The sequence below is a fragment of the Scophthalmus maximus genome, chromosome 14 (assembly GCF_022379125.1).
Source record: "Scophthalmus maximus strain ysfricsl-2021 chromosome 14, ASM2237912v1, whole genome shotgun sequence".
Classification (NCBI taxonomy): domain Eukaryota; kingdom Metazoa; phylum Chordata; class Actinopteri; order Pleuronectiformes; family Scophthalmidae; genus Scophthalmus; species Scophthalmus maximus.
In genome coordinates, this window is record NC_061528.1 from 12,847,839 (window position 1) to 12,875,183 (window position 27,345).

A 27,345-nucleotide genomic window follows, 5' to 3' on the forward strand; every position below is an offset into this window, starting at 1 on the left:
GGATTCCCCTGCGAATGTTGCTTTTATCCTTTCAGTTTCTCCAAATTAACTTTACCTCTTGAGTCTGTATTGAATTCGATTCCCATTCATGCTTGGTCTAATTGTTGCTGCACTGTAGAGTGCACACTGATGCTGCAGCTTGGGTTTACATACCTGCTGTGACAGTGTGCATGTCTGCATGAGCACACGCTGCCAGTGTGTGCCGTTAAACAGTCACACGGCTTGGAAGAGTGCCACCTCCTTCTACTGACCATCATAGCCACTGTGAGACCATGGGAAGACCATAAAACGTTTTGTTAATGCCGTTGTTATTGTAAACATGATTATAGTGCGGCATAATTCATTCTGGAGATATGAGGAATAAGACTTCACACCAGCTTAGCTTGAGCTCCCAAGGAGCCCAAGGCCGTATGGCCCTGCTCCAGCAGAAAGCCACTCAGCACCTTTTTAAATCTCATTAGCAAAGTAGAATTCAATCACTTACGCCGTCCGCAGTCGCTAAACGTCTCCCCTCGCACTCACACAAGTGGACATCTACGGCCCCCTTTTAATCGGCGCCTGTGTTTGTGTGATAATGTTTTCAGCGCGTGGAAACACTTTGTAAGCAGCAGCAGCTTCGCGTCTTCACAAAGTCGCTCATACACACACACACGCACTCACACACACACACACACACATAGTGAACTGTAACCGCACAGGCCTCCAGGTGTTGAGCCCCCCCGAGATTAAGCATCAACATTGTCTCATTTTGGCCTAATTAAATATTCTGTCATCACATCACGCTACCTTTCTTAGGGCTTGTCAGATGTGTTTTAATGCACAACATCATCTTGTATTGCTGCCCCTTCTGGCCCCATCAATCCCGCACTGGGCTAGAAGATCATTTGCTGTTTGCCTCCTGAAGATGCTTTCCCTTAATGGTGCAAGTCGTAATGAGGCCCAGTGGGACGTCACATCATTCTGTCACCTTACAGACCTTATTGACCTCTTTTTCCCTTTTTTTCGTGCCGTCTTTCTGTCTAACTCTAATAACCTCTCTGACCCTAATTTCCTTTTTGCCCCTCCCTTCACAGAGTCTCTGATCCTCTGGCAGCAGATCTTCCAAAGTGCCGCTGAGCTCTTCCAAATGAACATGACAAGCCAGCAATTCACAGCGCATCTTGCCCTCCTGAGATCCCAGGTCTCTGCATTAACTTTGACACATTTATAATTCATCCAAATGAGGAAGACAAATAGTACTTCGGAATGACTGAAAACACCGACAAGATTAAACCTTTTAATAAGCACATTTTTAATTATAAAAACTTGTAATTTAAATCATTTTTAAAATAGCAGAAGCCCTAATTACATTAGTGTTATGTTGAAGCTCTAAGACCCTCTCATATGCACCAATATGATAAACATGTCAACTGTGTTATTAGGATGTTATCATGCGTGCCTGACCCAAAGTCTTATAGTCATTAGGCAGTCAAATTCTAGCAAAATATGGCTGGGATATGGACATAAAAAATAACACCAACACTGGTTCCTTTTGGTCAGTTGTAACTAAATGTATTTTTTAGTCTGACAGTGATGCTGATGCATTTAAGTATTCGACGTTTTGCTCAGACCTGAATGGTAAGTCATTGACAGTTAAACTTTACAGAAAAAAAAGAGCTTAATCAAATTCTTCAGTTGCAGTAGATTTATTTCAGTCTTTAAAGTCCTAAAATAAACTATCAAGTTAGATATTCCCACACCACAGTGGCATGCAATTTACGACCGACCAACCAATCTTTGTCACATATGTCTGATGAGACTCCAGAAACTCCTTATGGCGCTCACATGACTGGTCTGTTGTAGGTGTGCGCCCTGGAGAATACAGAGTCTGGACGTCTGCTGCAGTGGTACCTCTCCATAGAGCGCGGTCAGCTCTGTCGCACTATTCTGCCCAGCCTGCAGATCCTGATTGAGAGTGTGATGGTTAATACCACCTCACTGACTGATGCCATCTTCCAGACCATCATCGGCAACCCAAGAACCTACGATGTCCAGGCAAACTGGTATTGGCATTGGCTTCATCCTACCTAAAAGTTTTTTACAGCAGTTTGTTCCCAGAAAGCTGCCCTCACCTTTGTGAGGCAAAGTTTCCTTGTGTTTGCTTAACTCTTGAAGGACAGTTTTTAATATTTCTTGTTGAAACTGCATTTAACTGTGTCTGTTTCAATTCTGTGTGTGTGTGTGTGTGTGTGTGTTTGTGTGATTACAGGACCTCCGTGTTGGGTCAAGGTTTTGACTTTAACACCAGCAGCCTGAGCTCTCTCAACATTAACGTCACCTCCCCAGGTGAGAGACATTTGTCTGCGTCATAACAATTTCTGTATTTAACATTATGATATCACGGATGTAACAGTTAACCACCAGCTAGTCACGACAGTATATGCAAACTGATCCAGTGCAGGATCAGAAAAATCAGCGAACATCTAAAAAATAAAAAAAATAAAAACTTACTGTCAATGTGTTGTAACATGGCCTGTCCAAGTCCCATTCTGCTGCAGCCAGCTCAATGCCTTCTGCGACATAATTCCCATGTGGGATTTAAACAGAGGGCGTGGTTGCAAGATGTAGTGATCCATCTCCCATTTCTCCCAGCGAGGGCGCTCTCTTGTAAAATGCAGTTAGCCTCTTTTCAGCTGTCCATAAAATGTCTAATTTCTCTGTTTAGAGATTCGGTATGACCTTTTCAATTACAGAAAAGGGCTGTATGTTGGTTGCAGAGACATTGACAGTTGCTTTAGTTATGTCTTTAGATCGCACACTGGACTGTGGAGGAGTGGCAGTATTTCTGCAGTTGTTGTTTTTTTCTGCGACATAGTATTAATGTGCAAAAGGTTTGTGTCCTAAATTATATCCACATTATTTACTATACTGTTTTTTTTTGTATTAAAAGTGTGCTGCCTTATTTGTAAGGAGCAGAGGGAAAAAAAGCAGGTCACAAACCTTGTTTCCATAACAACCGACTGCCCATTTCATCTAACCTGTTGCGCGCATGTGTCTTTTGTTACCACTTTGCTTGTTTCTTGTTATTATCCAGCAGACTATTACAGCAGCCCATTTTTCCACTGTCACTTTGCCCACGATCGTTGCTCTAGTAAGCGTGTTTGAAGATCTACCTCCGCCAGCCTCCATTGTTGTGACTGGCTGGCTGTCTTCTTTTTTTTTAAAGAGCGGTTTCTGTATAAAAACAGTTTTGGTACCAATTTGCAATAAAAACTAAATAAAAGCTGTTCGGGAACACACTTCAGGCAGCTGGAGCGTCCAATCTGTGGTCGGCAATGCAATTGGGGAACTGTACTGCATTATAAATTATGAGATTCTATGTAACGGGGTTTAGGTTATATATAAGAATAAAACTTCTTTTTGGCTCACACTTATATCACTTTTCTTCCCAGGAGTGGTGACGGTCGGGGAGTTGCTGAGAAATAAAACTGCCTTTGTGCTGGATGTTCAGCGACACATGGATTTCGATCCAGCAGCTCTGTATCTGCTGATGGGAACCGTTGTACCAAACAACAATTTAGAGGTGAGCCCACTGCATCCTCATCCTTTATCCACATAATAACAGCAGATTGCGTAAGTGTGCCAGCAAACATGAAGTCCCTGCCTCAGTGAACCTGAAGACACACTATATTGCCGTCATTCCCTATTTGAATTAGCATGTTTTAGTGTTAGTATTGCATCAGAGTATTGTTTTTTCATGAGGCTTATGTAGCCTGTGCACTTTGCTGCAGTCTGGTGCTACATGGTGCATTTTACATCAAATGTAACTTCACTTTCATTCAAGATAACCCTGCAACCTTCAGCTAATGGCACCGAAGGTGCATTTTGTATCACAAGCTTGTTTTTACTACACTATCAATCAGGCTATAAAAATAAATAAAAATAAATAAAAATAAACGTTCGATGTTATAGTACAATGGATACGGAATTACTGGCTTAATCAAAATCACTCCATGGACCATTTCTCTAGAGCAGACAAGACTTAGTGGAATAAAAGGCTGTCGTCTGAAATGTCTTTGCCAGTTCGCCGTCGTGAAAACTACATGGGGTTATAGCGGACCTGTGTGACTCATGAACGTCCTATCAATCGGAATAAACACATTTCAACTATTGCCGGCAAGATTAGCAATTGGATATGGTTGACACTTGACACCTGTTAGATTACCCACCATTCTAGTGTTCTGAGAGGTCAAATTGACCAGTCCCCCATTTTAAATTTTTTTTCACTTAATGGAGGAGAACTTAGATTCCCCAGATTCCAAAATTTCAGATTAGTACAGAGACCTGGAAAGCCTGTTTACCATGTAAAGACAACCATGAAAGAAGGAGCCTTGTATCAGTGCTATGAACGCTCTATTAGAGTATATACCTGTCTGTAGCTAAGCACATGATCCACCATCTCCTGTGCTCCTGTTGCCAGTATTACCTGATTTCCATAACTGTCTTGATGCTTTTGGAACAGATCCTGTTCTGGCTGGTGAACCTGCATGACTGCAACGCCACAGCAGCCATGAACATGAAGGCGTCAGATGTGGTCATCTTCAAGACCTTCTGCTCCATGTCTGTTGAACAGTGGTACAGCTTTTCACTGCTGATGGCCCGCCACCTCAACATGGAAAAACTCATCTACAGAGTAAGGCTCGGTCTTTTGTCAACCCCCCCCCCAAAAAAACATGGTTTATTTTCCTCAGTGGTGGACTGTCCTCACTTTGTAGAGAAGGTGTGGATTTGATGATTGCAAATATTGTTCTATAGCAGCCGAATAGACAAAGAAATTGTCTCTGTGGCTCATGTTTGATGGTGCAGTCTGTTTGTTGGAGGAAAAGATGAGAGAGAGAGAAATGCTTTTATGCAACAAAATGTTTGCTCACCAGACAAAGCTCTCTGTCACACAATAAAAACATGTATTTCATACTGTGACAAACTTCGTAGACCATCCATGTTTGAATGTGAACCTTATCAAGGTGTAGAACATTTCTACAGTAGTTACCTAGATGCAGTAATTAAAATGCGTCAAAGGTTGTCAAAGGGGTTTCTTTGTTGGGTCTCTTCTCTACTTGAAGTGCAACATTTTCTCTGTTAAAACCATAAGAATGATTTCCCCCCCCCCCCCCCTCATTTTTAGTTTTGACCTACATTTTCATTCCAATCAAGATTCCATCACTTATGCAACATTACTCTACGTAGCTGGGGACACTGTTGAGTGTAATTTTAATGGTGACATGTTGCCCTGAAAAAAATCGGTATGAAATGAGCTCAAAAGTTGCACCGCACGTACCAAAACCCCCTGCATGTTTGCAGTGTCCTTTTAACACAGTTACAGTCATGCTGCAATCGGAACTTAAAAAGCTCTATCCATTTATTCTTTACTTTTAAATTTAACTCACCTTTCAGTCCTGATTGGTTGATTCTCAGTTGAATTTTATTTATATATTTTATTTAGAAACCAGAAAAGTAAAGACGAGGTCAGAGAGGAAAGAGTGACAAATGCAAATGACATAGTATGACTTAGTGGTGGTATGACACTTGTGAGATATGTTCTTAGTAGAGAATTTTTCATTTTGAAGATAGGCCTTCACTATTTAATCACGTCCATTCAAATGACTTTTAGTTTGAGAGCTCTCTGCTGCTGTCCTCCATGACATGCAACCTATCAAGCTTTACAGAAGCATCTGCAAGATGAAGTGTAATACATGACAAACGAAACATGAGAAATGACACTGTATCGATGAGTGTAAAGGCAGCAGAGGGAAAAGACAAGAGAAGTAGAAATGTTTGAATGTGGATCCTTTTCTTTCAGGTGGTGTTGTCCGAAGAAATGCAGACCCTGGTGGTCATTATGCTCAAGATGGCGGAGGCCTTAACAGACATGATGGACACGATTCTTCCAACCATAAAAACACTGCAAAGCTACCTGCTCTCCATCAGAGACCTCAACCTGGTGGCCAACAACGAATTCAATCAGGTATGTACTCTTTACTTCTTTGTAGGACTTTACACAGACCGTATTCACGTCCGTGTTTATGTTTGTGTGATCACCCAACTTACACCGACAAAAAAACAGGGGATCCGAATATCCCTGTGACGGCAGCAGTGTTTCCGGCAACACCTAATCGGTTTGCTGAGGCCGAGCTTTGAAGTGGTATTATCCTTTACATGACAAACAAGGAAATCCGTATGTATTTAAAGTCTTTTATTTCCCCCCCTCAGATGACCAGAGGACAGAAATCCCCCATCTCTAGCCGTGCTACGTTCGTCACCCTCTCTCGAGCGTTGTGCAGTAATGGTATCCTGGCTCTGTTTGGACTCTCCAATCTGCCCGCCGCATCGGAGTCAAAACCCTCCTTCCCAAGTGGACAGCAGCGGGAGGAGATGATTGACAGGTTCAAGATTCCACGGAATGCCAGTATGTAGGGAGAGAAAGGCAGATTTTGGGGCTTTTGGAAACGTTTTTTTTTTTTTTTATCGTCACTGCAGTCAATACTCTTAACACGTGTATATGTGGTCTTTGCATTCAATGTTTCATTTAAGGGATTCCTTTGCTATCAGAAGCATTCGGGATTAATCTATTAATAATATGTTTTTAAAATAGTAAAAGTAGCAATCAGATATGCACAGTTAAAAAGAAATAACACGCCGTATGCAAACCAAAGGAATGTTTTCACATATTTGTGAGGTAGTGCTTCTCTTTCCTAGTCTAAGTAACAAAGTTGGCCATAATATAGTAGAGTACTATAATATGTGTGGACACTTCTCTATCCACAGGGAGCGGGAATTCAAATCTCGTATTAGACAGTATAAAAATGTTAACAAAAAAAACAGATTCTTCCCTCTTCTCGCCTGGTGTACTGTAGCTCCCTTCTGTATGAACATGTACCTGGACATGGTCAACACCACAGGAGGAGCCATCGCCTGGGCTTTCCTCAAACCAATGCTGATGGGGCAAATCCTGTACACGCCTGACACACCGGTCACAAGGGGCATCATGGAGAAGGTATGCAGCACATCCGGTACAAATTCACACATACAGTACGCAAGTGACCTCATCTGTCCTTTAATGCAACCACACGCCAGTTGATATTCCATCTGACAGCCACAATATGTTTGATATAGAAACAAATTTCTGCTTTTTTTTGGTTTTTACATATTATGGACACTAACTATATTACAAAGTTTTGCTGCCCCCCCAAAACAAATGATTTATTAACCAGTCTGCAGTTTATGGAAATGATTGCGATCACTCTATCGTCAGAGCATCTCCACTTTCTTTTCTTTTTCGTCACGTATCCTACATGCCTGATCGGATTGGGAATCTGGGGAGTTGGAGGCTGGCTCAAAGTTTTGGCCTCTTGGTCTTCTTCTACCAGCTATTACTGAGCAGTGTTCGCTGTGTGGCGGCACATTGTCCTGCTGGGTGCGGTTGCTGCCGGCGGGGAGCGCCATGGGGGGGGGTCTGCTTGGCATCTGGTCTGCAGCAATGTTGAGGTGGGGCGAGTTTTGTGAAAGAAACACCCAGATGAACACTAGAACCCAAGGTTTGCCCACAGAACATTGCGTTATCGGCTGATCGATGTATACCTAGGTTTTATTTCGTCCTAGCTTTTTTAGTATACTGCTGCATTCACAGATTCAAACAGCCACACACACACACACACACACACACACACACACACACACACCGGGTCATGGTTTCTTGCCAATCCGCCGCTGTCTCACGTTCTCTTGTCCTTGTGCTAACCTTTCGCAGGCCAATGCCACCTTGCAGGAGTTTGCAAATCTGAGGAAGCACTCAGAAGACTGGATGGGATCCTCCAACTACATCCTTCAGTCTGCTGAACTACTTGGCCACACTTTGCCAATGCTGCAGGTACAAAAAAAACTCAGAGGTGTCTTCTGCATATCTGATTATTGTAGCCGACTCGCTGCCGTCGGAAAGTCTACTGATAAAGTCGGCAGCGGCCCCTCAACATGTTTCAGCATCTGAATCTTGACGTTGTGCATCATCTCTTCCCCCCTCTCTCTCTCTCTCTCTCTCTCCTTCCTCCCGTCAGAATTCCCTCAGCAATTCCTTTGTTAAGAATTTCATTGAGATGCAGACAGACATCGATGTCGGCAGAATGAAAGAGACACTCAGCAACTTCTGTGAGTCAAAGTCTTACTTTTGTAAGCTGCAGATGCCAGGCTTACCTTTACATTCCTCCCTCATCCATTGTCTGTTAAAATATCCACACTGTCAGAAAATAGGTTTATAGGGAGCATTACACTTGTTTCAACATGGTTTTTCTTAAGGCGTCTCTCCTTGATATGATTATACATGTCAGTCATTTATTTTTTTCTCCACGAGGTCTGGCTTTGACATACAGGCACTTTATTAGATTACCTTGTATTGTCAGACTGTATTCCTATCCTAGTAGAGATGTATATCAACAGGACCGGGCACAGCAAACATCATTATTTTAATTTGGATTGAAAGCAATCAAAGATCAACATTTTTTACTTTGAACTCTTTTGTTAAATGCCTACTTTGTTTTTTTCTTAAGCAAACATGACAGTGATGCTGGAGAAGAACAAGCACTTACTGACCCAGATCACCACCTTGTCCACGCTGATGGTGGACCTGTCCTCCTGCATCAAGTTTGACCGTTACCGTGGCTACGACTCTGCCGAGCAGCTCAACACTGAAGCTCAGGAACTTGCGAAAAAACGCAATCTCTACGCAAGTGAGTACATATTGTGAACAACGGACAATAAAACACACACCCTAATGGGGATGTCCACGTTGATACAGGACTAGAGCCCAGTTGAACATTTAGCCAGGTTGTTTGTTTGCTTTTCACTGTGCAGTACTTTACTACATTTTCTTGACTGTGTGTTATATGTGGTTGAAATAAGACCAGGGTTGTACCTGTAATGTGTACCCATTTACATTGTCTATGACACTTCGTCTACATGGGTCTTCTCTCTTGGTAATGAAAGTGAGTTGAGGACATTTTTTGGGAGATCTGACTCAGGACAACAGTAACAAGGACAAGACACTAAGAAGGAGTTTGATATTCAGTGTTTTCCTAGAGCATAAGTTGTATGCACTGAGATGGTGCGATCTGTCTTTAAGGTGTCGTCTTCAAGCTTCCCAAAGATGAAGACCCGTCGAGGAAGCGCCAGGCCAGGTCGTCCTCCACATCTTCCCTGCCTCCCAAAGTCAGCTACACGATCCGCATGCATATGGACAACGTCATGCGTACTGACCGAGTGCGGGACCCCTTCTTTGTGAAGGACACGCACATCTTGGCCAGGCAGACGATGCGCTACAACCGGGGATTTATCTACCTCCAGGAAAACATCGACCGGGCCATCATTGAAACCCAGACCGGGAAGAGAGTCACAGAGCCGGCCGTCCAGCTGCAGCCCTTCCCCTATCCGTGCCATCTCCGTGATGAGTGAGTCCCCTTAATCCGTGGAATACACACACATAAATGTACATACAAACAAGCACAGGTAGATAAAGTGTGCGCATACTCCCATATGAATGCAGGCGTAGAAACGTAATGAAACAAATGATACGCAGTGTTCTTCAGCGGACGTACAGGCAATGATGTGGAATAATGCATGTCCTCTCATTATTCATTTACCACTTGGTTCATTCACAAAGACATTTCACTCGATAATTGGCTCCCCTCCATGGGAAAGAATATTCACTATTGTTGTGCATTCACCATACATGTGTACTGTACCCTCAGACAGGCCTTATCTAATGTCCCCTCATAAAGAACACCACTCATCTCTGCGGTACAATATATATATATATTTCCTGTCCGAATTAACTTGTGCATCGATACACAACATTGTGTCCAATAAATCACGCTTGCTTTTAACGCGTGTGTTTGTGCTTGCCCTCGAGTTTGACTTAAGACACTGCTGATATCTCATCTAAGGAGCACGAGCAGGCCACTTTCTTTGGCTGGCTGCCTTCTGTACAACTGTAAGATATGATGATGTTTGCCTCTCTGTCATTCTGATTTATGGCTCAGCTCAGTTTCTAACACGGTTCCCCCTGAAATATGGGTGTGTAGTATTAAAAAGTCCAAGCGCGAAATTCCCATGAATTGGGTCCCAAGAATCTAAAGTAGAGAGGCATTTTATTTTGCGTAGATAACACAAGGATCCGAAACGTGGCTGTCAAAGAATCCTCAGAACCCTTCGTCAGTGTTGCGCCTGCATCTCTCTGTCTCTGTCAAACCAGTGACTGAATGATAGACCGTTTTATCTCCCGTTGTTGACATCGATTGGATGTTTAGTTTTCCAGAAATCTGACGAACACTTGGCATCTCTGTATTCCCCAGGTACCTGGAGGCCATCTCTTTTGTCTTCCCACTCATGCTGATGTTAGCCTGGTTGCTGTTCGTGGCTGATTTTGTGAAGAAGCTCGTGCACGAGAGAGAACTGCGGCTGCATGAGGTGAGGCCAAAGATGTTGGAAACCCGCCGCTGTATTTTTTGGCACTGAGCACAGACTTGTTGGGTTTCCATGACTTCCTGTTGTAATGATAATAACTCATTTCTGGTGAACAGTTGATAGTGTGAAATGCAAGACAAGCACAGCTGCAAATGTTAAATTAGAAGTTCCCCTCCTTCTACTTCACTGCAGGAAAATTGTCAATGTTTTCACAACCATTTTTTTTCTTCTTCCTTGACGCACAGTACATGAAGATGATGGGAGTCAACCCACTCAGCCACTTCTTTGCCTGGTTCCTGGAGTGCGCCTCCTACCTGGTGTTGACCATCTTCATCCTCACTCTGGTGCTGAAGTTCGGCAGAATCCTTCCCAACAGCGACGGCTTCCTCCTGTTCTTGTACCTCTGCGACTATGGCCTGAGCATTCTCGCCTTCAGCTACCTGGTCAGCTCCTTCTTTGACAAGACCTACATCGCCGGCCTGAGTGGCAGCCTCCTTTACATCCTCTGCTTCTTACCTTTCATCGTGGTCAAGGCCCTGGAGGCGAATCTCACCTTTTCCCAGAAGAGCGCTCTGGTGAGGAACCTGTGAACCCTCTTCATCATCAGTCATTTACATAATAAACTACTGCGATATGTGTATGAGACTTGAAACACCAAATTATGTAATTTGCTCTAGAAGACAGTGAGAATTGAATAAAGCAATATTGGCTGTATAAGCAGATGTAATACCATTTCACTTCATTTCAAAATGTTATTTAGTCCATCCGTCTCTTGACTAATATCATGATTGAAAGTTTTACAAGCACAGCCTCAAAAATGCAAGTACTGCTGTGAGAAATTCTAGACAAACAGTGGCTTCTTTCTTCAGTTAGTTCTAATTGTGAGGTTTCATTGTTATTTTTCATTCAACTTATGATCATAGCACACATCTGAAGTATTGTTTGCCTTGGACAAAATGTCTTGTGTGTTGAGAAATGCTTTTGAAGCAGCTCACTTCATACTACTTCATAGAGTTGTCAGGAGGAAAGATGAGTGGAATTACAGAAAGGCATTGTGGGATAAAGATGTGTTTTTGGTAATTCTTTTATTTTACTTCTTCTCTTTCTGCTTTTTCTCTCATTTTCCTACAGAGCCTGTTTTCCCCAACCTGCTTCAGTTACGCCAGTCAATATGTGTCTCGCTATGAGACCCAGGGAGAAGGTATGAACATACTGTATATGCCTCTGACCGCCATCAAACAAACCAATTGAGTCAGCGGAGGGCTACTTAAACCTCTTCTACTATTCACTTCTCCAGGAATTCAATGGAGCAACTCGTACACATCACCCATGGCTGGCGACACAACCTCGTTCGGCTGGCTGTGCTGGCTGATGCTCATCGACTCCATCCTCTACTTCGTCATTGGGGCTTACATCCGCATGGTCTTACCAGGTAAACTAACAGCGCCAAAAATCATATAAACCTTTACTAATAAAATCCAGGAGTTATGATGCTAAAATGACTGAATATCAATGATAATATTAACATGTCAAGTGTATATTGCTCAACCTCTGGTAGAAGTAAATGCAGCAGTTAAACAAACTGCTTCGTAAACTTCTTTCGTGTTCATGTTTCATGCATTGATTTCATGCATTGATTAATTTGTTTTTATCCTTCAGGAAAATATGGCATCCCAGCTCCGTGGTACTTCCCCTTCAAAGCCTCCTTCTGGGCTGAACTGTGCTGCTGCATGAAGTCCAAGATTAAGGCGGGCAAAGGACTCCTCTTCAGCAACATCATGGAGAAAAACCAGCCTGTCTTCTCCGACGACAAGGGAAAAGGTACGGGGGGGGGAAATGACACTGTACGCTCCTGCGGCAGATAAAAAATAAGTTGTGCTGTCTCCTCCGGTGTAGCGTTTTGAAGCAAGAACATGATGTCTTCCTTTTCATGGCCTGTCATTTTTTTCCCAACCCTGATTCCTTGTTTGTGTTTCTCCCCGCACTCTCCATTTAATACCTGTCCCCTGTTAGTTTGATTTACAGGCTGTCTCTGTCTCTATTTGTTTCTCTCAGGCCCGAGCACGCTTTCGTTCCAGGCCGGCGAGGATTTCTCAGAGCTCCCTGTGGGAGTTGCCCTCCATGGTCTCAGCAAGATGTATGGCGACCGTGTAGCCATCCAAAACCTTAATGTTTCCTTCTACGAGGGCCACGTAACCGCGTTGCTTGGCCACAACGGAGCTGGCAAGACCACCACCATGTACGTGTGGCACAATTCTTTCAGCGTGTCCTTACATGAATACGAATCCGCTTTGACCATTTATATAATGCATGCAGTGTCTTTTAAATTTGATTTGTGCATCCCTTTAATCATCTCAAGTGCCTGCTGCTGACGGGGAGATTGCTTTGTCCAAATCTGGCACATCAAATGAACTATGATAGAGCTTTGCCTGACGTGTCTTTATCAACCGGAGCACTTACATTTACATTTTGATTGTGACTCGCTTTGCTTACGCACGGAGCAACACACAAGTGCAGTAGCAGTGTAAGATTCAACGGTGTTGAAAACAAGGGAAACCTGGAGGGGATTTCATGTCCTCTCATATTCTTGGGACGCGCAAATCATCACATAAGAGGAAAAAGGCTGGTGAGAAAGTACTAAAAATGATGACTAAAAAAACTAAAAATTTGACAATTAAACAAAAAGAAAGGGCATTTTCAACCCTTTGTGTCCCAGGTTGCAAATTTGAGCAAAGATTATTTACAAAAAAAGGCTCAATATCCAGCAAATTGGATTTATATTTTAACTAACTTAAAATACTCCCCAAACACCCCTGCTCAGACATGATCATATATAATTCCTCATAGAATGTTACAGCAGACTCAACCCTGGTGATATTTCCTTTAAATCTGTCAATCCGCTATTGTGCCTCTCATAATAAATCATCACACTTATGCTTAGGTCTCTCCTGACTGGCCTGTTCGCCCCATCGTCCGGCGCAATAGACGTGTACGGCAGAGACATGCAGACCAACATCGACGACATCCGCAAAGAGCTGGGCGTCTGCATGCAATACGATGTCCTCTTCGACCACATGACGGCCAAGGAGCACCTGCTGCTCTACGGCCAGATCAAGGCCCCGCACTGGTCCCGCGGGGAACTGCGCGAGCAAGTCCGAACGTAAGCGGTCAATCGTCTCGGGCAGAGAGAGCGTTCTCAACATATCAAAGTCGCTGTGTCTTTAAGATGATATCAGGGTTTGTGTATGATGCAGCCGTGCCGTTTTATCTGTCATGCCGACTTGGTTTACACCCTGACATCAAATAAACGGTGTCCTTAGGCCGGTCGATGGCATGTTCCTCTCGTAAAAAGGAAATATGGACAGAGGCCACAAGAGTTTAACAGTGGACATTAGCCAGTGCTCAACACCAGTAACCGGTTACACGAGGGAAATTTAAAAAAATGTTCAAGTAATGTTCAGATATGGTCAACGTCAGATTTTATGGCCATACTTGCCGTAATTTACAGGTGCCTCAAGGCCTTGGTGCCAGAATTCTAATCCGTGGTAAGAGCACAGTAATTGTTCACTTAAGCATCCCAAGAGCTGCGAAATGATTCAAGCTCAAAATTTCCCACAAGAATATTGTAATATTTTATGTCTTTATATTGCTTTGCATCATTTTTCAGGTAAATTTATGGGAGCAAAAATCTTTTTTCTTTCTGTGGCAACATTAAGCGGCAGTTGCATCATGAGACTATTTCTGGAGGGTTTGTGCGCAACAAGGGGTAATAAGCAATAATAAGCCTGGACTTAAAGACAAGGAGCTGTACCTCTCCTCCGGTCCCTGCAGTTCAGAGAAGCCTGATGGAATGGATGGAGCTATAGCTCAGAAACTGGGTTTCAATGCATAGAAACAAATCTATGTGCTCCCCCACCAGGATCTTGGAGGAGACGGGCATGTACGCTCACAGACACAAGCGGGTGGGCACCCTGTCGGGCGGCATGAAGCGCAAGCTGTCAATCTCCATCGCCTTCATTGGAGGCTCTCGCTTGGTGGTTCTGGATGAACCCACTACAGGAGTCGATCCTTGCTCAAGGCGCAACATCTGGGACATTGTTATCCAGCACAAGAAACGTGAGTGTCACACACACACACACACACACACAATGGACACTTGTATCCTGTTGATTTGAGATCACAAACTCTCCATTGAATCCCAAGCTGCAGCTGCTTGGCTGCAATTGTTGCCATTAACTCTTACTGATCTTTACCGATCCCATTAAACATTATGACAGTAACAGTGAGAAGAAGAACAGGATGAAATAATAGCAGAAGAAAAAATAGAACAGAACAAAATAAGAAAAGTAATCTCTCCTTTTATGTAGTCCTTTTGTCCCGCAAGGCTCCATACTTTGGCCTGATTTTATTCACTTTGTATCTTGCTACCCCTTGGCCATATTATTTGCCACTTCAACACATTCTTTCATTGTTTCCCTGAGGAGTCCCAGTCGCACGTCTTGTTTATTCCTAAAATTTTTAACAGTCTGCATTCTCTGCACTGTACCCTCTCCGACATCAAAGAGCAGATGCCTCTAATGTCTCACTACTGAATACTGATAAATGGATGTTCCAGTAATTGGAGCTTATTGTATTTCTAAGAGTGGCACCCCCTATATCGGACCACTGACGGCTGACTTAAAGCACCAAGTGAGAAATATAGAAATACTCGAATAAATCTGAGATATTGCTGCTGCACGAAAACATAGTTGAGCAACTTATTCACACCCTCATTTCCTTGTGTCTTGAAAACAATCTTTTACTTGCCTCAACGATGCAGCAGTGCTGACAAAAAGTCGACATAGAGGACGGACCTTACCAGTCCTGGCTGAATCACATTGGCTGAATTGTAAAGCTTCTAAAGTTCCATCTGTACTGGCTGGAATTTTACAATATTATTATGTTGTTCTTTTTTTGTGTTTTTTAATTCGAAAAATATAGTTTACCTGCCTACTTAGAGTCTTCATAAACAGTCAGTAGGTAAGATGAAAATATATAATTAATTCTTTAGTTATTGTCAGCCTATTCCAAAAAGCCTAATCAAATGCATGTTGCTGCACACACTCACATGACAGAGATGATAAGAATTCTTTTTACCCTGAATCCACTGAATCGACCCTGTGGGGCAGCCCCCTGCTCGGGCTTCCTACTTCCCCGTCCAGCATATCATTAATCTCACATCAATCCAGAAGGACGTTTTCTGTAGGTTCTCTCAGGGGAGCAGCAGCGGACTGATGAGTGCCTGCAACATGTCATACGCTGTAAATTGTAGATGTGAGAAAATATCCTGTTTAATTGGCCCTGTTTCTTATGTTAGTGAGAGTTTGGTGCCAGGGGAATCGACTTCAAAACTTTGTGCATCACTTGTTGTTTGTGCGCTGTTACTCTGATGTTGTGTGTGTGTGTCTGTGTGCTTTGTGTGTGTGTGTGTGTGTGTGTGTGTGATGCAGCTTGCTGTTGCTAGCTGGGTCTTTGTAATGCCTGGTTTCTGGTTTGCTTATTTGGATGTGTGCTGCATGCGCATGTTTGTGTGTCGGCAGCCACATTTTCCAAATTCCAAATGTACTCACTAGGAGAGGGAAATGAGGGTAAAACACTTTCTGTGTCTTCTCAGAGCGCACCATCATCATGTCCACCCACCACCTGGACGAGGCTGAAGTGCTCAGCGACCGCATCGCCTTCCTGGAGAGAGGGGGCCTAAAATGCTGCGGGACCCCCTTCCACCTGAAAGACAAGCTGGGACAAGGCTACAAACTCACCCTCACCAAGAAGGTATCCGTCCTCAAAAAGGCATCTAAGTGCTGTAGACTAGTTTTACACTTTACAAGGAACGAGTTGTTATATATTCTCTTAAATGGGAGAATGCAATTGCACATCTCTGATTCATTTTCATCCAGATGTAAGAAGGACACATTATGGACAATGCACATCCAGCATAAACCTTTCACAGTGTGTTGTAATGGCAGAGCTTACTTACTCATATGTAAATAAATTCTAGTTTTTTTTTCTCCCCAACATATTGCAACAGAATTGTATCACGTACATACCTAAGAAATGCTAGATGGACTAAATCCCCAAACAATGAAGCTGTGCTGACTGCTGCAGACTTTCTCATACTTTTGGGTCAGCTGTTTTTTTTAATTTTAGTCTGCCTGTTGGATGGCTTCTTTGTTCATCTTGATGAATATATGTAGAGTTAGATGTGCGCAGTGTCCGAGAGGCAGCAAGATGCATCCGGGATCCCCCTAATAATTATGTCGGCCATATGTTTTGGTCAAACCCTGAGTTTCTTTTAGAATCTTGTAACTGATACTGTGCCTTACATCTGCTTCAGGCACGTTGTGCTCAGTGTACATCTGCTTCAGGTATCAACAGTATTTTAGTGCTCAGTCATTTGAGCAAGCTCATGAAAAGTATCAAACAAAATGCCAGTGTCCTAAGTCGGTTTCATCCTTGAAACCTAAGTCAGATGACTGACGTGGACAAGGCATCAATGAAATTAATTCCAAAATGGATAAGCCTTATTGTGAACTTCTGTAACTAATGTACACCACAAGAGTCAGTACTGGATGATGTTTTCTGGGGGATAAAGGTGAACGGTAGAGCATACACATCCCAAAACAAACAGAAACACAAAATGTGAAAATGAAGAATAAAAATAAAACCACTGGCATCTGATCGTGACTTGCTTGTCATTATCTGTTGCACCTTCTCTACTTGCAGTTGCAGAACCTAGAATCTGAAGGAATTGACGACTCCGAGCTGAAGGGGTTCATCCAAGCCCATGTACCCGAAGCACGATTGAAGGAGACCCAAGGGGGCGACGTGATCTACTCACTACCCCCCTTCACCTCATCCAACGCCGCCTCATACCGCTCCCTCCTGACCGCGCTGGACTCCAACCTGGACGCCCTGCAGCTTGGGTGCTATGGCATCTCTGACACCACCCTAGAGGAGGTACGCTCATACGCACCCTCACACGAAAACAGTGGTTTAAAGTGCAGTCAAACTGAGCGGCACATGTTTATTTTTTATTTCTAAATGTACAGCGCCCCTGAACTTCACTATACAGAAATGTGAACATGTCAGAAGCCAGGAAATTCTATCAGTCTACATCTGTAACAAACACAAATTCACATTTAGTTTTTTATCTCTGTAGGTGTTCCTCCAGTTGACTCGTGGAAGCACAGAGGCTGGGGATGAGAGCGTCCCCCTGTCGATCTCAGAGACCATTTCTGAATCGGGATCTATGGACAGTTTCTCTTCAGTATCCAGTGAAAACGTTGGTGACACGATGAGTGAGTTTTCTCCTTTCCTCCTCCCCTTTGCCCCGTCCATCCCTCCTTTTCTACTTTCTGTCAACTCTCTTCGCTTTTTTTCGTTGCTCAGTATTTAAGTTTTTTTCAATTTTCAGACTTCTACAGCTTCTACAATTGCGACACCCATCTTGATGGATTGGGCTGCCGTCTTTTGTGATAATATCTCTCTATTAGCCTTTAGCTCAGTGGGCCTTAGAGGGGGAAAAAACAGGCACCATGACGCCAGTAAGACAGGAAAAAAAAGTGAATCCATTTGAACCAAAATGATAAACTCCATTTTCCTCCTCCCATGTGTTTTAGAGCTAACCAGCTCATCCATAGAGGGCGGCATGGCTCTGGCCTGGCAGCAAATATCAGCCATGCTGGTCAAGAGGTTCCACCACAGCCGCCGAGACTGGAAGGGCCTGATCGCCCAGATCCTGCTTCCTGTTCTGTTTGTGGTGTTTGCCATGGGCCTGGGCGCCATAAAGAAGGATCTGCAGCACTATCGCGAGCTGGAGCTGAGCCCTGCGCTCTACAACATCGGACCAAGCTACTCCTTCTTCAGGTCGGTTCCCATGGCAGGAGAAATACAGGGGAGCAATGGCAGGGGAGAACATACAGTTAGGCTACTCAGTTTTGTTTTTTTTGATCATTTGAGAAGCCCGGAGGAATACCCTAGGTGATATCTCATACATACCTGATCATCTGAAGCTGCACTGAGTTGAAGGGCAGGTTGACCTTAAGGACAGGGAGATGTGAGAGAGAACGTGAGCCAGAGAAGTGATTGTGATGGAGACGGCTGAGACGCAAGATTAAAGTGTGAGAGATTAAGGAGGAAGCTTGAGAGATGTCTTCATTCTTGAAACGGTCGGTTGTTTGATCAAGGGAATGTGTAGCAAGAGAGAAAAGGCCGAGGTGCCCATCCTTATCAAAGACTGTATCGATGCTGGGCCCAGTTCTTTTCAGCCCGATGTACAAAAGAGATTGAATTGTGATATTATTTATTTATTTTGGATGAGATCAGTGTTGGAGCTGAGGGGATGGCGCTGACCAATAAGGTTATAGGTAGTCGAGGGTTGAATATGCTTCAGTCTTTGCGATGCTAGAGTCTGTTTTGATGCTTGCCCACGTGAACAATGGAAAGGAAATGATCTGTCTCTTTATTTATGAGTCTCGTTTCCGGTGGAGAATGCAAATGAAAGAAATCCACTTAAATGTAAATCTGCGAATCAAATGTCCCGACTCTCCTTTTGTCCGTCCAGCTCCTCGCAGTGAAGATGTTGTAGCATAATCACTAACAGCCTCGCCACGGTCGTGTTATTGACAATGTTGTGAGCTAGTAATTTGCCCCCTAAGCCAGATCTCTACAGAGAAAACCCTGCTAAATTCTGACTTTCAACTCTAATTCTTGATAAAACCCCAGCTCCCAAGACTGATTTGAATAAAATCACTAATATCTAAAACAAAATCTATCTCTCTGCGGATGCTGTCAGAGCCTTGTGAAGCAATATTTTCCTTTTTATACCCAATAATTAACCAATGCTAACATGTTGTGTTCTGGCTCCACAGAAACCAAAATCCCAGCTCCGGGGAGCTGGTGGACGCCATGATGTCATTCCCTGGGATCGATAACGCCTGTCTTGACAAGCCTGAAAACCCGTACGTAATCACTTCTCAAATGCCATCTGGGTTGGGTTTTGTTTTTCTTTTTTATTTCTTCACCTAGTGAGAGATTTTTCAGGTGCCTGTGCTCAGTTTCTCTTTGTCACCAGCCTTTTCCACACATGCAGTGTTTTCATATCTCACTCATTGTCATTCTCTTCGTGCCTCCTCACTCACCTTGTTTCATTTTACTAGTCTGTCTCCCTCCTATTCCTGCTGCCCTCTCTCTGTCTCTCTCTCGGCTCTCTCTCATGTCACTCCCCTCTCTATTTTTCTGCCGCTCGGCTCGGTGCACGTATGTGGCTAAAAAGCCTGCAGCAGGACGATGTGAGAGCATCATTTGTATTCCATAAACACCCAGTGTTTATAGGGCAGATTTTCCCTTTACAGGCACTGAAATCAATGTTGGCACTCAAACCAAACCTCAGAGGCATTTTAAAATCATCTGCCTCCCCCCACAAAAAAGAAAACAAGTCATGCGGTGCAAAAGAGCCTGCATGTTTTGATCATGATGTCCTAGAATCGCAGCATGACAGTGACTGACGGTGTTTACTGGAATATACTTTATTGTCTCCCTGACTTTCCTCCATGAGTCTTCCTGCTGATTAATTTATATCTTAGGTAAGAAGATGTGCGTTGCTGCAAGTTCTTTGAGTGTCTCATTTTAACAAAGTGTCACTGAAAACATTTGGCAAAAAAACATGATGTGGGGGAGTTGAGCATCAGACCACACAAACACAAATTCCACATGTAAAACCACTTTGTTTGTGAAAATATGTTTGAAGTGAAATCAGAGAAATATTTGTCCTCATTTCATAAAAATCATGCAAGTATGCTCTTTGAAAGGATGGGGCAATGCAATGCAATTTCTGTCATGAGCAGCAATTTTATTCCCATAAATGAGAGTTGAAAAGCCATAATTAACTGTCCTATTCCTCTGCTTTCATTTGTCTTTAGACAAGAAATGAAGAGAGATTTGACATTTACTATGATAATTATCGTTATCGACTGACATTTTTATCCTGATAACATTTTTGGCTGTAGTTGCTTGCAGATTTGACCCGTTCCTTTCTTTTTGCTGCGGTGTGCACACTGGGTTTTAGACTTGGTCCAGGCCATCATCAACTCAGTTTCAAGATGTGTTCTTGGGTGTTGTCTGGGGAAAAGGCCTGTGGCATTATCACGCTCTGTAAAATCCCACCATTTCACTCTGTGAATGTTTCTTCTTGAAGGGTCTGCACAAGGAACACAAACAACTGGGGTTCCAGGGGGAACGGCTCAAAAGGATTTAGTATCTGTAAATGCACCCGTCAGGAACAGGTGAGCCTGGGTCACTGAGAAAACTAGACATGTGTGTGTGTGTGTGTGTGTGTGTGTGTGTGTGTGTGTGTGTGTGTGTGTGTGTGTGTGTAAGTGTGTCTGTGTGTGCGTGTGTGTTGGAGCCCGCAGCAAGATGTCAGATTGATTTAGAGCACATTTTGCTCAAAATATAACAAATAAAATATGATGTATTAGTAATAAATAAACTATCAAACATTGTCTAAGGATTATAAAAGCTCCACCTTGAACAGATGTTAGTACAATAGGCTACATTGCGCTGATAATAGCCAACCCCTCTAATTTTTTTTTACTTTGAAGGAAATAATTGAATGCAGGCCTTTTTCTTTGACTGCAACCTGCCCCTGCATTGATCTCAACCTGAAACTATGAATTTTGAAACAATTCAGAATGAATTTATGAACAGACCAATAACAGTCATGTTGGTATTAGTTAATACACCATCAAGTGTTGTCAGCTTCGACTTAACTGAAGTCTAAACACACTTTTGAACATTTACTTTCTCTCTGCCTTGAAATTTGTAACCTAGAGCATGATGTCCATGGATATACTCATTCATACAGGTCATAGTTATCCAACGGCATCGAAATCAGGAGCAACTGGACCAAGAGGCTTCTTCAGTTCAGCTCATTAAAACTGTGTGTCATTACCCATCCCTAATGCCCCCCTGGCATTTTTCGCCCTTGGCAACCGCCTAAGTGCCCTATGCCATTGGCCGCCCCCGTGTGTGTGTGTGTGTGTGTATGTGACAAAGTGAGTGAGTGACTTCTTGCGCGTACTTTTTTGAAAAAGGACAAGTGTGATGCTTTTGTCTTTTCCATATACTGCAGATTTGCGATGGGGACAACTACCAGCCGCCACATAAGAAGATCCCTTCATCTCAGATTGTTTATAACCTCAGTGGCATCAATGTGGAGAACTACCTTGTGGCCACAGCCAATGACTTCATCAGGAACAGGTGAATGTAAATCTGTGTTTCCAACTTAAAGTATAAATTTATGTCCTGGGTGGTCATAGGCATACTTAATTCTGATGAAATGAACTAAACTAATCTCAGATCATTTGAAAATAACATTTCTGGGCTCATTATTTGTTTTAGTCGAGCATTGACCCAAATTAAAAATGTAAAACTTTTTTTACATTGGTCTTTTTATTGCATACATAAAAGCATACAATTTGCAATGTTATATTTATAAGAAAGCACTGACGTGCAGAAATCGATTGGCCTAAAATTGTTGAGTCCTAAAATCTGAGTCTCTCTGGATTTGAATCAGCTTGATTTGAATGACATCTGTTAACTTATTGGTCATGTTAGTCATACTTTCAATGTGAGGATCAGATGATTTTACCCCAAAGAGCTCATCTGAAGGTTGCACATTTTCTTTTATTAAAAGCGAAAAAAACACAGCGTGGCGCCCTTTGCTTTGACCGATCTATCCAATTTGTTTTTCAGGTACGGCGGCTTTGATTTTGGCATGCAGCTTCCTCCTGACTTACAGATGGACCTTCGAGTGGTGCCCAAAAACCGCACTCTGTCTAAGGTAACTTTCTCTCCTGCTTCCCCGCTGCCTGTCTCATTATCACTTTAATTGCTGCGCTGATGAGCTGTTGAGAGTTGAAACCTGACATCCTATTTAAAATGATTTGGCTCCAACATCAAGGCTCCCAGGCGGAGCTGCATTGTTACACCATCAGTGGCGTCATAAATATGCTTTACTGCAGCAATGTTGCCTCTGCTTTACTGTGTAAATTTCCACCGACGATGACGCCTACTTTTTGTAGAGACAAAGTCGACCTTCATACACTGATCTTTAGCAACGTGAGTGATGGTTTTTATGCTTGTTTGTGTGTGTGTGTGTGTTTGTGCGTGCATGGATGTAGGTCTGGTTCAACCCTGAGGGTCACCACACAATGCCAGCGTACTTGAACAGCCTCAGCAACTTCATCCTACGCTCCAATCTTCCAGCAGACAAGGATCCACGTCAATATGGTGAGCTGAAATCAGGAAAGAAATCTAAACATTTGAAGGCAATTGTGTGTTGCTGATTGCCGATTGTTTTCGGGGCATGCAATTTTTGGCGGGATCATATTGTGTTCATGCAGACACTCCCTGGTAATTGTTAAACGGTTTAAAAAGACATGGCTGGGACTGTGCAAAAGGGAAACACATTAGTATTGGGAAGGTGCTACTGATTTTACATCCAGTGCATTTCGTACCTTAATTGTAAGGAGAGAGGTAAACAGTGTGTTTACTCATGGTTCATTTCACTGGATTAAAGCCAGGGGGTGCTGTGTATCCTTAGACTCACATCACTCCACATGGTGAATACTGATGAGCTGCTCACTGGGGAGCTATGCTAAAGAGAACGAGGCTGGCCCACGTTTCCAGAACTCTTTCAGCTCTGAGCATCGCCCTGACCATCTGCCTGCGGGCAGTAGTACACACCCACGCACACAAACACACACATAAAGAAAGGCTCATTAAAACACTGTGTGCATGCACAGAGCTATACGTGCACGGACACATTTCTTTCCCAATGGACGACAAAAGTGCTCGAGGGTAGAGTGTAATCATTTAAATGTTACCCGCAAACTCCCAGCTGTGTCAGGCGGTGTCAGGGGTGGAGATTCAGGGAGATTACTTTTCAAGGTGATCATTTCTCTGTCATGTGGAGCCCTGGCCCTCACATTGTGCTCTGTAGTATCAGCTCTGGGTTTGGCCCTCAATAGAGGCTCTGTAACAAATGCACCTGGCGCAGGGTTGAAGAAAAACTAACAACTGACTTTACTTCTATTAAAAATAAAGAAAATGAAAAACAGCCTCAGTCTGATGCAGTGGGAAATAAAAAGCTCTGAAAATGCTATGACCCATTTTTTTCTCATTTAGTAAATTAATTGAATCAATAGAAACAAATCTTAATGTTCGATTCATTCCTGAGCGAAAAGTTTTTCCTTGCCCTCTATGATAGCATAAATAATAACATTGGGTTTTTGACTGTAGACCAGAAAAAATTAACAATTTAGATCCATCATTTGGGGCTCTGAGTAACAGTGTTTTTTTCTTTCTTTTTGAAACTCGTTTTTTTTATTTTTGATTCATCAAGAATTCTGTATATAGTGACCGTAACTGTTAGTTGTAGCTGTGGCTGTTTCCCACTGAACATGATACAAAGCAGATTAGGGATCATTTAACTTCTGATGAGTCGACAGAGCTCATCAGTTCCACCTAAAGTGCAGAGCACTGAACCTGCAATCTGCCCAGCGGCTGCTGTACTCTTGGTGAACTCATGCTCTCTTATATCCGGAAATGTACGCAGAGACATGTAGGGGGGCAGTTCGTGTCTGTAAGCATCTACTGTAGAAGACCCTGAAAAAAAAGGAAAAAGAAAATTCAATTTCCTTTGTGTGCACTGGCAAATTAAATCATCTCGCACTATATTTTTCAACTGACTGTGTCCCAGGCTAAGAGAATATCATTGCTCGTTTGGTTCCTGTGCTGAAAAATGGCCCATATGCTGTTGTTTTCTATTACTATAATAATTTTCAATTTTTTTCCCCTTTCTATTATAGCCATTTCAGTTTCCAGTCACCCATATTTTGGTCGGACAGATGATGAAGACGCAATGTAAGGACTCTGCTTAAGATTCTTTTTTCTGCTGAACTAACTGTCCATATGCGACATTATCAATCACTGCTCTTGCTGAAAAAATATCCAAATTAGTATTTGTATTGGTTCAAATATTCCAAAAGGAGTCACATAATCATGAATATTATTGACTGCTTTTTGCTGAGCTTGAGATAAACACATTTTTTTCAGGACATTAAAGTGGGGGTGGACTCGGGGCAGGGGAAACACGTGGCAGCAGTATTTACCCATATTTGATTTTCTAACTGGATTTCTCTGAGCTTGCACTATTGATTAGAGCCCCAATATAATGAGCGTTTACCCTGAAGGTGGCACAGACGGGGATTGATTCCAACCCCCTTCCCAAAATAGGCTTTTTTTTAAATACTCCACATTCGGCTTTAGAGAATCCAGACGGAGTGTTTGTCTGTGTTGTGGGCGCATGTATGTATGCGTAATTTGATCCACGTCGTGCTTCTGTGGATCAAATTAAATAAATCATTGCAAAAAAAGTGGCTGTAGCAACGAGAAGGTCCTGCCTCTCCAGAGTCCTATTAGAATTAACAATCTCACCGGCCATTTCGCTGTTTAATCCTCCCCTTTCTCCACATATACCCTATTTATTTCTGCGCATGGCTTTTTTCTTTTTCTTTCTTTATTTTTTCTTTTTCCAGCTGTTAGGCGCTACACTACTGCCGCGGCTGCAAGTGCACAATTACCCCTCCATCCCGGGTGATTCTGCTTCCTCGCTGGATGTATTGATTTGACTTGAGCGGTGTTAAAGATACAGCGGGCTTATTACTCCAAATGTCTTGATTCTCACAGTGCGGTTGCTGTGCTCACGGGGAAAATTCTACGGCTATCTCGGCCATACTGATAACAAGACTGCTCAGTAGCTGCTGCTGCTGGCTATCCGCTGTAGTTAGTGCTGCCCTAAAACGCCCATGTCCCAGTCTACTATTCTCTCTCCTTCCCACTCGGTCACTCTGCCAGCTTCATCTTCATCCTCTTTTCTTTCTTTTTTTTTTGCCTCATGCAGCTTATTTTGCTTGGTTGGTGGCGTTGTGCGCCGGTCAAAAGAGAGAGGTGAAAGTACTAGGCAGGGAAGGCAAGAGAGCCTGGGAGACCGACAGGTAGATGCATGAAGACAGTTTGAATGAGCGCACTGGGTTTAAGGGGAACTGAAGGATCAAAGCCTCAGCCTGCTCTCTGGGGTCTAGTCTGGAGAAAATGCTCTGCAGCCTCGCAGCAGTGCCACTGTGCATACTGACGATACAGCAGCGTGGAGTTGTTCTCGACTCAGAGCCATCTGTTTGTTTTGCAGCCATTGTCTTGTCAGGGGTGAAGCACGGGCATCTCTTTTTAACAGAGCCGCTTGTTATTAATGGCATTCGGTTCATTGTGAGCCACTTAAATAGTTCAAATGAGTCAGGTCCCAGCAGGCAACGATATGATAGTTTGCAGGAGGACTTTTAAAATGGGGCCATTGTTCTCTGAGAAGAATTACACCAGGTTGCCTCATTCAAAGTGAATCAAAGCAAACCAGAGCATATTGATTTGCTCACTTCTCCTTGGATCTAAACCTGTAGCTGCTGAACCACTGTAGCAAAACAGAAGTTTGAGTTAAAGAAGCACGACGCAATGTATTATAAGGATAAAGATAATACGCTAATGGCGGACTCCTGACAATTAATAACATGCTCTCATAGTCATTTGTATGATCATACGTTGTTCTTCGCAGTATTCAGGGAGTACTCCAGATCTTTGTGGCCATGTGTGTGCTGACGGGCTACTCAATCACAACAGCCAGCTTCGCCATCTACGAAGTCGGCGAGCATCACAGTGGCTCCAAGAGGCTCCAGCACATTGCCGGCATCAGCGAGCCCTTATACTGGGCTGTGAACTTCTTCTATGACATGGTAACATCTTCTTATCGCCTAACGGCAAACAAACCTAACAAACACCTCACTAGCTTGATTAAATGTAGTCAAACCCTTTAGCCTCAAATCCATGCCCTGCACAGTATAAAATTAATTTAGATTGTAAAAACATTGCATACTCAAAATATCTTTTCATAAAAAAAGGTGTTATTACAAATGTATTTATTATCTGTGATGTACAGAGTTTTTAATATATTTTTAACAGATTGATTATTTTTTCCCTCCAATTAAACGTGAAGCCTTTGTGTTCATACATCATGTGTCATGTTTCCTGACAGGTCGTGTATCTGATCCCGGTGACTTTGACTGTTGGTGTGATCGCAGCCTTTCAGGTCCCAGCGTTCACAGATCGGCAGAATCTGGCTGCCGTCACCCTCCTCCTGGTTCTCTTTGGGTCAGTAAAATTGGGAGTTTGATGATTTACTAATTATTCCTTTCAATTTATTTTTGGCTTGTCCTTTCCCCTGAGCTGTTTGTGACATTGTTGACCAACTTTATTGGTTTGATTAAATGATCAAGTCAGGCCTTCATGAGGCTGAAACATATTTTACATTTCTATTGGGAAACTACATTTTAAACTGGATTGTATTACAACGTAGTGGCTTAGTTATGATAACATTGTAGTCGCTGAAGTATTTGCTAAGATCTCAGAGCATGGCAGCGTTGCCAAAAAATCAGTCCAAAGGGAATGGCAAACTCAACGGTGACACAATCATCATGAAAACAAACAGCTTGGTGGTGGGAACACTGAAACACAATTGTGACGAGGACAGTGCAGCAGGTCAATATTGAACCAATATTGCTGTTGCTGATGTGGAACGGACAGTTTGTGTATTAATTTTACTTAATTTGCCTTTTGCTCTTCTAATTACGTTTATGAGACTAGCCTGGGGGTTATATATGATGTATATGTGGAGAATATAGTTTTGGTATGATTGGCCGCCACTTG

General features: G+C 43.0%; 1 protein-coding gene across 2 annotated transcripts in view; it reads left to right on the forward strand.

Annotated features, from left to right (window-relative positions):
- Window positions 1–27,345, forward strand: part of abca12 (ATP-binding cassette, sub-family A (ABC1), member 12) — a 62,009-nt gene that overhangs the window by 25,092 nt on the left and 9,572 nt on the right. For both annotated transcript variants that reach the window (XM_035604146.2, XM_047337271.1), the window contains 32 exons: window positions 1,074–1,180; window positions 1,843–2,042; window positions 2,249–2,325; window positions 3,432–3,562; window positions 4,502–4,672; window positions 5,840–6,004; window positions 6,250–6,445; window positions 6,894–7,033; window positions 7,787–7,906; window positions 8,091–8,181; window positions 8,580–8,759; window positions 9,152–9,476; window positions 10,380–10,494; window positions 10,737–11,066; window positions 11,623–11,692; window positions 11,789–11,923; window positions 12,151–12,312; window positions 12,547–12,730; window positions 13,433–13,651; window positions 14,411–14,607; window positions 16,145–16,302; window positions 17,254–17,487; window positions 17,690–17,828; window positions 18,150–18,396; window positions 19,401–19,490; window positions 20,726–20,813; window positions 21,662–21,789; window positions 22,285–22,372; window positions 22,713–22,821; window positions 24,402–24,456; window positions 26,198–26,375; window positions 26,675–26,790. In XM_035604146.2, coding sequence (XP_035460039.2) covers window positions 1,074–1,180; window positions 1,843–2,042; window positions 2,249–2,325; window positions 3,432–3,562; window positions 4,502–4,672; window positions 5,840–6,004; window positions 6,250–6,445; window positions 6,894–7,033; window positions 7,787–7,906; window positions 8,091–8,181; window positions 8,580–8,759; window positions 9,152–9,476; window positions 10,380–10,494; window positions 10,737–11,066; window positions 11,623–11,692; window positions 11,789–11,923; window positions 12,151–12,312; window positions 12,547–12,730; window positions 13,433–13,651; window positions 14,411–14,607; window positions 16,145–16,302; window positions 17,254–17,487; window positions 17,690–17,828; window positions 18,150–18,396; window positions 19,401–19,490; window positions 20,726–20,813; window positions 21,662–21,789; window positions 22,285–22,372; window positions 22,713–22,821; window positions 24,402–24,456; window positions 26,198–26,375; window positions 26,675–26,790 — 4,945 coding nt within the window. The remainder of the gene's footprint in view (window positions 1–1,073; window positions 1,181–1,842; window positions 2,043–2,248; window positions 2,326–3,431; window positions 3,563–4,501; window positions 4,673–5,839; window positions 6,005–6,249; window positions 6,446–6,893; window positions 7,034–7,786; window positions 7,907–8,090; window positions 8,182–8,579; window positions 8,760–9,151; window positions 9,477–10,379; window positions 10,495–10,736; window positions 11,067–11,622; window positions 11,693–11,788; window positions 11,924–12,150; window positions 12,313–12,546; window positions 12,731–13,432; window positions 13,652–14,410; window positions 14,608–16,144; window positions 16,303–17,253; window positions 17,488–17,689; window positions 17,829–18,149; window positions 18,397–19,400; window positions 19,491–20,725; window positions 20,814–21,661; window positions 21,790–22,284; window positions 22,373–22,712; window positions 22,822–24,401; window positions 24,457–26,197; window positions 26,376–26,674; window positions 26,791–27,345) is intronic.